Source organism: Schistocerca americana, chromosome X (genome assembly GCF_021461395.2).
Source record: "Schistocerca americana isolate TAMUIC-IGC-003095 chromosome X, iqSchAmer2.1, whole genome shotgun sequence".
NCBI classification, from domain to species: domain Eukaryota; kingdom Metazoa; phylum Arthropoda; class Insecta; order Orthoptera; family Acrididae; genus Schistocerca; species Schistocerca americana.
In genome coordinates, this window is record NC_060130.1 from 98,615,759 (window position 1) to 98,626,327 (window position 10,569).

The 10,569-nt window shown below is 62.7% G+C and overlaps 3 protein-coding genes across 3 annotated transcripts; all 3 read left to right on the plus strand.

The window, feature by feature from the left end:
* The first annotated feature begins 493 nt into the window (after positions 1–493).
* Positions 494–829, plus strand: LOC124555830. The gene has a single exon (XM_047129896.1). The coding sequence runs from the start codon at positions 494–496 to the stop codon at positions 827–829; it is 336 nt and encodes a 111-aa protein (XP_046985852.1).
* Positions 830–3,242: 2,413 nt separating this feature from the next.
* LOC124555831 (uncharacterized abhydrolase domain-containing protein DDB_G0269086-like) lies at positions 3,243–4,936 on the plus strand. The gene is made up of 5 exons (XM_047129897.1): positions 3,243–3,334; positions 3,398–3,739; positions 3,772–4,215; positions 4,286–4,516; positions 4,624–4,936. The coding sequence occupies exons 1-5, from the start codon at positions 3,243–3,245 to the stop codon at positions 4,934–4,936; spliced, it is 1,422 nt and encodes a 473-aa protein (XP_046985853.1).
* Positions 4,937–7,451: 2,515 nt separating this feature from the next.
* On the plus strand, positions 7,452–8,126 carry LOC124555832. Its single transcript, XM_047129898.1, has one exon. It carries the CDS (start codon positions 7,452–7,454, stop codon positions 8,124–8,126), a length of 675 nt encoding a protein of 224 aa, XP_046985854.1.
* The last annotated feature ends 2,443 nt before the right edge of the window (positions 8,127–10,569 follow it).

Here is a 10,569-nt window from a genome sequence, read left to right on the forward strand (position 1 = left end):
GAGAAGGGATGCGGGACTGGATGGCTGGGGAGGTGGTGGTGGCAGGGTTCTCCTGTGAGGCAGTGGCACTGGGTAAGAGGGTAGGGCACTCTGTGGTGGCGACTGTGGCACAGCGGACAGTTACTATGGTGGGGGAAGCAGGGGTAGTTGCAGGGGGGAGGGTAGGAAAGTCGTCTTGCTGGGTGACAGGAGTGGGAGGTGGGAGGAAGGACAGGAGCAGGGGCAGAAGTGACACAAAGGTAAGGATACATTGATGAGGTGAAGAGAGAGGGAGAGGAGACTGTGAGTAGGGGAGCTAGACGAGACGGATTAATCGCAGAGGAACCACTCCGCGATGTCACAGTGGGGGCAGGTGGAGGGGAGGTGTAGATGATGGTGGTAGTAGAGGTGTCCATGATTGCAGGCAGTGCCCACAGGTGACAGGACGCCGAAGTACGAAAGGAACTAAAACGGGGGGCAGCGACGAGCACTGGGCGGCGGCGAGCACCAGGAGATGGCGGCTACAGCAGCAGCAGAAACAACAGCAGAAGCCGCAGTAGCAGCAGCGAGCACCGACAGACCGCAACCAGGCAGCGGCAACAGCAGCAGCGAGCACTGGGAAGCGGCGACCAGGTGGAAGCAGCAGCAGCAGCACGAGCACCGGGAGACACCCAGGCGCCAGCGGCAGCAGCAGCAGCAGCGATCACCGGGAGATGGCAACCAGACGGTGACGGCAGCAGCAGCAGGAGCAGCGGGCACTGGGAAGCAGCGACCAGGCGACGGAGGAAGTAGCAGCAGCTGTACTGACCACTGGGAGGCAGCAAACAGGAGTCGGAGGCAGCAGCAGTAGTGGCAGTGAGCACCGTGAGGTGGAGACCAGGAGGCAGAGGCAACAGCAGCAGTAGCAGCAGCATGCACAAGGAGGCAGTGACCAGAAGACAGAGGCAGCAGCAGCAGTAGCAGCAGTGAGCGCTGGGATACGGTGGCCAGTCAGCGGAGGCAGTAGCAACAGCAGCACCAACCTCTGGGAAGAGGCGACCAGGAGGCAGCTGCAGCAGCAGCAGTAGTAGCGAGCACCGGGAGGCAGGGACCAGGAGGGAGAGACAGCAGCAGCAGCAGCATCGAGCACTGGGAGGCGGCGTCCAGGTGGCAGAGGCAGTAGCAGCAAGCACCGGGAGGCGGGGACGAGGAGGTGGAGGAAGCAGCAGCAGCAGCATCGAGCACTGGGAGGCGGCGTCCAGGTGGCGGAGGAATTAGCAGCAGCAGCAGCAGCAGCGACCTCTGCGGGCGGCGACCAGGGGGTGGAGGCAGCAGCAGCAGCCACAACGAGCACTGGGCGGCAGCGACCAGCCAGCGGAGGCAACAGCAGCTGCAGCAGGGCACAGCGGCACGCGGCGACCATGTGGCGGATGCAGCAGCAGCAGCAGCAGCAGCAGCGAACACTGGGAGGCTCGACCAGGTGGCAGAGGCAGCAGCAGCAGCCGCACCAACCACTGGGAGGTGGCGACCAGGAAGTGGGTGTAGCAGCAGCAGTAGTAGCGAGCACTGGGAGGGGTAGACCAGGAGGCAGAGACAGCAGCAGAGAGTACTGGGAGGTGGCGACCAGATGGCGGAGGCAGCAGCACCGACCTCTGCGAGGCGGCGACCAGGACGCGAAGGCAGTAGCAGCAGCAGCAGCAGCAGCGAGCGCTGGGAGGTCTCGACCAGGCGGCAGAGGCAGCTGCAGCAAAAGCACCGACGACTGGGATGCAGCGATGGCGGAGGCTGAGGCAGCAGCAGCGAGCACTTGGAGGGAACGACCAGGAGGCAGAGGCAGGAGCAGCAGCAGCACCGACCACTGGGAGGCGGCGTCCACGAGGTGGAGGTAGCAACAGCAGTAGCAGCGAGCACTGGGAGGCGGCGACTGGGCGGCGGAGGCAGCAGCAGCAGCAGTACTGACCTCCGGGAGGTGGCAACCAGGACGCGAATGCAGTAGCACCAGCAGCAGTGAGCACTTGGAGGCGTCGACCATGCAGCGGTGGCAGCAGCACCAACCTCTGGGAGGAGGCGACCAGGAGGCAGCTGCAGCAGCAGCAGTAATAGCGAGCACCGGGAGGCAGGGACCAGGAGGGAGAGGCAGCAGCAGCTCGAGCACTGGGAGGCGGCGTCCAGGTGGCGGAGGCAGTAGCAGCAGTAGCAGCGAGCAACGGGAGGCGGGGACGAGGAGGTGGAGGCAGCAGCAGCAGCAGCATTGAGCACTGGGAGGCGGCGACCAGGTGGCACAGGAAGTAGCAGCAGCAGCAGCGACCACTGGGGAAGGCGACCAGGAGGCAGAGGCATTGCCAGCAGCAGCAGCGAGCACTGGGAGGCAGCATCCGGGTGGCGGAGGAATTATCAGCAGCAGCAGCGACCACTGCGGGCGGCAAACAGGAGGTGGAGGCAGCAGCAGCAGCCGCAACAATCACTGAGAGGCAGCGACCAGCCAGCGGAGGCAACAGCAGCTGCAGCAGCGCTCAGGGGCATGCAGCATCCATGCGGCGGTTGCAGCAGCAGCAGCAGCATCGAGCACTGGAGGATGGCCACATGGAGGTGGAGGCAGTAGTAGCAGCAGCATCAACCACTGGGGGTGGCAACAAGGAGTTTGAGGCAGTAGCAGCAGCAGCACCAACGACTGGGATGCAGCAGCCGGGAGGCCGAGGCAGCAGCAGCAAGCACTTGGAGGGAATGACCAGGAGGCAGAGGTTGGAGCAGCAGCAACACCGACCACTGGGAGGCGGCATCCACGACGTGGAGGCAGCAACAACAGTAGCAGGGAGCTCTGGGAGGCGGCGACTGGGCGGCGGAGGCAGCTGCAGCAGCAGTACTGACCTCTGAGAGAGGGCGACCAGGACGCGAAGGCAGTAGCAGCAGCAGCAGCGAGCACTTAGAGGCGTCGACCATGCAGCGGTGGCAGCAGCAGCAGCAGCACCGACCACTGGGAGGCGGCGACCACGAGGCGAAAGCAGCAGCAGCACAGACCACTGGAAGGCAGCGGCCAGCAGGCGGAGGCAGCAGCAGCAAGCGCTTGGAGGGAATGACCAGGAGGCAGAGGTTGGAGCAGCAGCAGCACCGACCATTGGGAGGCGGCATCCACGACGTGGAGGCAGCAACAACAGTAGCAGGGAGCTCTGGGAGGCGGCGACTGGGCGGTGGAGGCAGCTGCAGCAGCAGTACTGACCTCTGAGAGAGGGCGACCAGGACGTGAAGGCAGTAGCAGCAGCAGCAGCGAGCACTAGGCGTCGACCATGCAGCGGTGGCAGCAGCAGCAGCAGCAGCACCGACCACTGGGAGGCGGCGACCACGAGGCGAAAGCAGCAGCAGCACAGACCACTGGAAGGCAGCGGCCAGCAGGCAGAGGCAGCAGCTGCAGTAGCAGCGAGCACTAGGAGGTGGGGACCAGGAAGCAGAGGCAGCTGCAGCAGCAGCAGCAGCGAGCACCAGGAGGCTACGACAAGGCGGCGGAGGCAGCAGGAGGAGCAGCAGCAAGCACTGGGAGGCGGCAACTAGGAGGCTTAGGCAGCAGCAGTAGAAGCACCGACGACCGGGAGGCGGCGACTGGGAGGCGAAGGCAGCAGCAGCAGCAACAGAGAGCGCTGGGAGGCGGCGGCCAGGCGGTGGAGGCAGCAGCAGCTGCAGAAGCGAGTTCTGGGAGGCCGCGACTAGGTGGCAGAGACAGCAGCAGCAGCAGCACCAACCACTGTGAGGCGGCGACCAGGAGGCGGGGGCAGCAGCAGCAGCAGCAGTGAGCACTGGGAGGCCGCGACCATGAGGCAGAGGTAGTAGTAGCAGCAGTAGCAGCGAGCACTGGGAAGCAGGGACCAGGAGGCGGAGGCAGCAGCAACAGCAGCAGCAAGCACAGGAGGCAGCGAACAGGCGGCGGTTGCAGCAGAAGCATCCAAGACTGGGAGGTGACGACAGGGAGGCGAAGGCAGCAGCAGCAGCAACAGAGAGCGCTGGCAGGCGGCGGCCAGTAGCAGCAGTAGCAGTGAGCACGGGAGGACGGGACCAGGACGCAGAGGCAATAGCAGCAGCAGCAGCGAACAAGGGGAGGCAGCGTCCAGGCGGCGGAGCAATTAGCAGCAGCAGCAGTGACCACTGGGGGCAGCAACCAGGAGGCGGAGGGAGCAGCAGAGGTTGCAGTGAGCACGGGGAAACGAGGACCAGGAAGCGGAGGCAGCAGCAGCAGCAGCACCGACCACTGCGGGTGGCAACAAGGAGGTGGAGGCAGTAGCAGCAGTAGCACCGACCACTGGGAGCCGTGACGAGCAGGCGGAGGCAGCTGATGCAGCATCAGCGAGCAGCAGGCAGTAGGCACCAGGAGGCGGAGGCAGCAGCAGCAGATGAAGAAGCGAGCACTGGGTGGCGCGGAACAGGAGGCTGAGGCAGCGGCAACAGAAGCACCGACGACTGGAAGGCGGCGACCGGGATGCCAAGGCAGCATTAGCAGCAGCAGCGAGCACCCGGAATGGGCGACCAGATGTGGGGGCAGCAGCAGCAGCAGTAGCGAGCACTGGGAGGAGTAAACCGAGAGGACGATGCAGCAGCAGCAGCGAGTGCTGGGAGGCGGAGACCAGGTGTCTGAGGCAGCAACAGCAGAAGCACCGACGACTGGGATGCGGTGACCAGGAGGCTGAGACAGCAGCAGCAGCACCAGCGAGAACTGGGAGGCGGAGAGCAGGTGGCAGAGGCAGCAGCAGCAGAAGCACCGACGACTGGGATTCGGCGACCGGGAGGCCGAGGCAGCAGCAGCAGCAGCTTGCGACCCCTGGGAGGCGGAGATCAGGTGGCTGAGGCAATATCAGAAGAAGCACCAATGACTGGGATGCAGCGTCCGGGAGGCCGAGGCAGCAGCAGCAGGTGCACCGACGATTGGGATGCGGCGACCAGGAAGCGGAGCCAGCAGCAGCAGCTGCAGCGAGCCCTGGGAGGCGGACAGTAGATGGTTGAGACAGCAGCAGCATATGCACCGACGCCTGGGATGCGGCGACTGGGATGCCGAGGCAGCAGCATCAGCAGCAGCAAGACCTGGGAGGTGGAGACCAGGTGGCTGAGGCAGCAGCAGCAGATGAACGGACGAATGGGATGCGGCTACCGGGAGGTCGAGGCAGCAGCAGCAGCAGCGAACACTAGACGACGGAGGTCAGGTGACTGAGGCAGCAGCAGCAGAAGCACCGATTACTGGGATGCGGCGACCGGGAATCCGAGGCAGCAGCAGCAGCAGCAGCTGCGACCACTAGGAGGCATAGACCAGGTGGCTGAGCTAGCAGGAGTAGAAGCACCGACGACTAGGATGTGGCGACCGGGCGGCCGAGGCAGCAGCAGCAGCAGCAGCGAGCCCTGGGAGGCAGAGACCAGGAAGCAGGGGCAGCCGCAGCAGCAGCAGCGAGCCCTGGGAGGCGGAGACCAAGTGGCTGAGGCAGCAGCAGCAGAAGCACCTACTTCTGGGATGCGGCGACCAGGTGGAGGCAGCAGCAGCAGTAGCAGCGAGACCTGGGCGGCGGAGACCAGGCAGCTGAGGCAGCAGCAACAGATGCACCGACTGGGATGCAGCGACCGGGAGGCTGAGGCAGCAGCAGCTGCAGCAGCGAGCACTACGAGGCGTAGACCATGTGGCTGAGGCAGCAGCTGCAGAAGCTCCGACGACTGGGATGCGGCGACTGGGAGGCCAAGGGAGCAGCATCGGTTGCAGAGAGCCCTGGGTGGCCAAGACCAGGAGGCGGAGGCAGCAGCAGCAGCAGCAGCGAGCCCTGGGAGGCGGACACCTGGTGGCTGAGGCAGCAGCAGCAGAAGCACCAGCTTCTGGGATGCGGCGACCAGGAGGCCGAGGCAGCAGCAGCAGCAGCTGCGAGCCCTGGGAGTAAGAGACCAGGTGGCTGGGGCATCAGCAACAGATGCACCAACGACTGGGATGCAGCGGCCGGGAGGCCGAGGCGGCAGAAGCAGCAGCAGCGAGCCCTGGGAGGTGGAGACATGGTGGCCGAGGCAGCAGCAGCAGCAGCAGCAAGCCCTGGGAGGCGGAGACCAGGAGGCGGAGGCAGCAGCAGCAGCAGCAGCGAGCCCTGGGAGGTGGAGACCAGGTGACTGCGGCAGCAGCAGCAGATGCACCGACTTCTGGTGTGCGGCGACTGGGAGTCCGAGGAAGCAGCAGCAGCAGCAGCGAGCCTTGGGAGGTGTAGACCAGGAGGCGGAGGAAGCAGCAGCAGCAGCATCGAGCCCTGGGATGCGGAGACCATATGGCTGAGGCAGAAGCAGCAGAAGCACCGACTTCTGGGATGTGGCGACCAGGAGGCCGAAACAGCAGCAGTGAGCCCTGGGAGGCGGGGACCAGGTGGTTGAGGCAGCTGCAGCAGATGCACCCACGTCTGGGATCTGGCGACCGGGAGGCCGAGGGAGCAGGAGCAGCAGCAGCAGCGAGACCTCGGAGGCAGAGACCAGGTGGCTGAGGCAGCAGCAGCAGAAGCACCGACTTTTCAGATGCAGCGACCGGGTGGCCGAGGCAGCAGCAACAGCAGCAGCACCGAGCACTAGGATGGTGTGACCAGGGAGCGGAGGCAGCAGCAGCAGAAGCAACGACGACTGGGATGCGGCGACCGGGAGGGTGAGGCGCCAGCAGCAGCAGCAGCGAGCCCTGGGAGGTGGAGACCAGGTGGCTGCAGCAGCAGATGCACAGGGAGGTGGAGACCAGGTGGCTGAGGCAGCAGCAGCAGCAGAAGCACCGACGACTGGGAGGCGGCGATCAGGAGACGGAGGCAGCAGCAGCTGCAGCAGCGACCCCTCGGACGCAGAGACCAGGTGGCTGAGGCAGCAGCAGCAGAAGCACTGACGACTGGGAGTCGGCAACCGGGATGTGGAGGCAGCAGCAGCAGTAGCAGCGAGCCCTGGGAGGCGGGACCAGGTGACTTAGGCAGCAGCAATAGATGAACTGACGACTGGGATGCGGCGACCGGGAGGCCGAGACAGCAGCAGCAGCAGCAGCATCGTGCCCTGGGAGGCGGAGACTAGGTGGCTGAGTCAACAGCAGCAGAAGCTCCGACGACTGGGAAGTGGCTACCAGGAAGTGGAGGCAGCAGCAGCAGGAGCAGCAACAGGCCCTGGGAGGCGGAGGCCAGGTGGCTAAAGCAGCAGCAGCAGATGCAGCGACGACTGGGATGCGGCGGCCAGGATGCCGAGGCAGCAGCAGCAGCAGCAGCAGCTAGCACTAGGAGGCGTAGACCAGGTGGCTGAGGCAGCACTAGCAGAAGCACCGACGACTGGGAAGCAGCGAACAGGAGGTGGAGGGAACCGCAGCAACAGCAGCGAGCCCTGGGAGGCAGAGACCAGGTGGCTGAGACAGCAGCAGCAGAAGAACCGACGACTGGGATGCGACGACCGGTAGGCCGAGGCAGCTACAGCAGCAGCAGCAAGCCCTGAGAGGCTGAGAACAGGTGGCTCTGGCAGCAGCGGCAGAGGCACCGATGACTGGTGTGCGTCGACCGGGAGGCCGAGGCAGCAGCAGCAGCAGCAGCAGCAAGCCCTTGGAGGCGGAGACCAGGAGGCGGAGGCAGCAGCAGCAGCAGCAGCGAGCCCTGGGAGGTGGAGACCAGGTGACTGCGGCAGCAGCAGCAGATGCACCGACTTCTGGTGTGCGGCGACTGGGAGTCCGAGGAAGCAGCAGCAGCAGCAGCGAGCCCTGGGGGTCAGAGCCCAGGTGGCTGAGGCAGCAGCAGCAGATGCACCGACGACTAAGATGCGGCGACCGGGAGATCGAGGAGGCAGCAGCAGCAGCAGCGGGCCGTGGGAGGCAGAGACCAGGTGGCTCAGCCAGCAGCAGAAGTACCGACGAATGGGATGCAGTGACTGGGAGGCTGAGGCAGCAGCAGCAGCAGCAGCGAGTCCTGGGTGGTGAAGACCAGGTGGCTGAGGCAATAGCAGCAGAGGCAGTTACTTCTGGGATGCGGCGACCGGAAGGCGAGGTAGCAGCAGCAGCAGCAGCAGCAGCAGTGGTGATCCCTGGGTTTCGGAGACCAGGTGGTCGAGGCAGCAGCAGCAGAAGCACCGACGACTGGGATACAGTGACCGGGAGGCTGAGGCAGCAGCAGCAGCAGCTTCGAGGCCTGGGGGCAGAGACCAGGTGGCTGAGGCAGCAGTAGCAGATGCACCGACGACCGGGATACAGTGAGCGGGATGCTGGGGCAGCAGCAGCAGCATTAACGTGCCCTTAGAAGCGGAGACCAGGAGGCTGAGGTAGCAGCAGCAGAAGCACCAATGACTGGGAGGCGGCGACCAGGGTGCAGAGGCAGCAGCAGCAGTGAGCCCTGGGAGGCGGAAACCAGGAGGCAGAGGCAGCAGCAGCAGAAGCACCGGCGACTGGGATGCGGCGACCAGGAGGCGGAGGCAGCAGCAGCAGCAGCAGCGAGCCCTGGGAGGCGGAGGCCAGGTGGCCGAGGCAGCAGCAGCAGAAGCACCGACGACTGGGATCCGGCGACCAGGAGGCGGAGGCAGCAGCAGCAGCAGCAGCGAGTACTAGGAGGCGGAGACCAGGATGCGGAGGCAGCAGCAGCAGCAGCAGCGAGCTCTGCGAGGCGGAGACCGGGTGGCTGAGGCAGCAGCAGCAGAAGCATTGATGACTGGGAGGCGGCGACCAGGAGGCGGATGCTGCAGCAGCAGCAGCAGCAATGAGCCCTGGGAGGCGGAGACCACGTGGCTGAGGCAGCAGCAGCAGATGCACCGACGACTGGGATGCGGCGACCTGGAGGCCGAGGCAGCAGCAGCAGCGAGCCCTGGGATGCGGAGACCAGGTGGCTGAGGCAGCAGCAGCAGATGCATCGACGACTGGGATGCGGCGACCTGGAGGCCGAGGCAGCAGCAGCAGCGAGCCCTGGGATGCGGAGACCAGGTGGCTGAGGCAGCAGCAGCAGGAGTAGCGAGCCCTGGGAGGCGGAGACCAGTAGGTGGAGGCAGCAGCAGCTGCAGCGAGCCCTGGGAGGCGGAGACCAGGTGGCTGAGGCGGCAGAAGCAGTAGCACCGACGACTGGGAGGCGGCGACCAGGAGGCGGAGGCAGCAGCAGCAGCAGTAGCAGCGAGCACCGTGACGCGGGGACCAGGAGGCGGTGGCCGCAGCAGCAGGAGCAGCAGCAGCGAGAACCGGGAGGCGGCGGCCAGGCGGCGGTGCGGCGGTGGTTAGCTCCCGGAGTCTCGCGGCGGCGGCGGCGGCGAAGACCGGATGGCGGGCAGCAGTGACTGCGTGCAGACGGGCAAAAATACGACAGGAACGGTTGCGGCTCTTCCAGTTCGGTGATACACCCTGAGTGTAGCCCAGGCAGCGTCAGTTCTCGATTATGATCTGAGGGGATCCAATCCTCGAATGAAATGCATCAGACACTTGTTGCCGACCGCAGCGCCGTATTCTGCCTGTTTACATATCTCTGTATTTGAAATACATTCCTATAACAGTTTCTTTCTCGCTTTAGTATATATGGTGAAATACATGGTATGTAATGACTTTTCTAGTAGAAGCGTCTTGTTTCGTACGCGGACAGAACTTTAGGAGAATTTCTAAAGTATGACAATTTCTAGAAGTTCTTACTCTGTAGAGGATATTTTTCAATTCCCTGTAAAAACTGGTAGAGCTTGTAGGGGGCAGTTTGTGGTTAAAGTTTCAAATTCTGAATTTGGCAGGGTTGAAATACAGGGAGTGAAAGGCTATTTACAATTTGTACAGAAACCAGATGGCAGGTATAAGAGTCGAGGGGCATGAAAGGGAAGCAGTGGTTGGGAACGGAGTGAGACATGGTTGTAGTCTCTACCCGATGTTATTCAATCTGTATATTGAGCAAGCAGTGAAGGAAACAAAAGAAAAATTCGGAGTAGGTATTAAAATCCATGGAGAAGAAATAAAAACTTTGAGGTTCGCCGATGACATTGTAATTCTGTCAGAGTCAGCAAAGGTCTTGGAAGACCAGTTGAACGGAATGGATAGTGTCTTGAAAGGAGGATATAAGATGAACATCAACTAAAGCAAAACGAGGATAATGGAAAGTAGTCGAATTAATTCAGGTGATGCTGAGGGAATTAGATTAGGAAATGAGACACTCAAAGTAGTAAATGAGTTTTGCTATTTGGGGAGCAAAATAACTGATGATGGTCGTAGTAGAGAGGATATAAAATGTAGACTGGCTATGGCAGGGAAAGCGTTTCTGAAGAAGAGAAATTTGTTAACATCGAGTATAAATTTAAGTGTCAGGAAGTCGTTTCTGAAAGTATTTGTATGGAGTGTAGCCATGTATGGAAGTGAAACATGGACGATAAATAGTTTGGACAAGAAGAGAATAGAAGCTTTCGAAATGTGGTGCTACAGAAGAATGCTGAAGATTAGATGGGTAGATCACATAACTAATCAGGAGGTATTCAATAGGATTGGGGAGAAGAGACGTTTGTGGCACAACTTGACTGGAAGAAGGGATCGGTTGGTAGGACATGTTCTGAGGCATCAAGGGATCACCAGTTTAGTATTGGAGGGCAGCGTGGCGGGTAAAAATTGTAGAGGGAGCCCAAGAGATGAATACACTAAGCAGATTCAGAAGGATGTAGGTT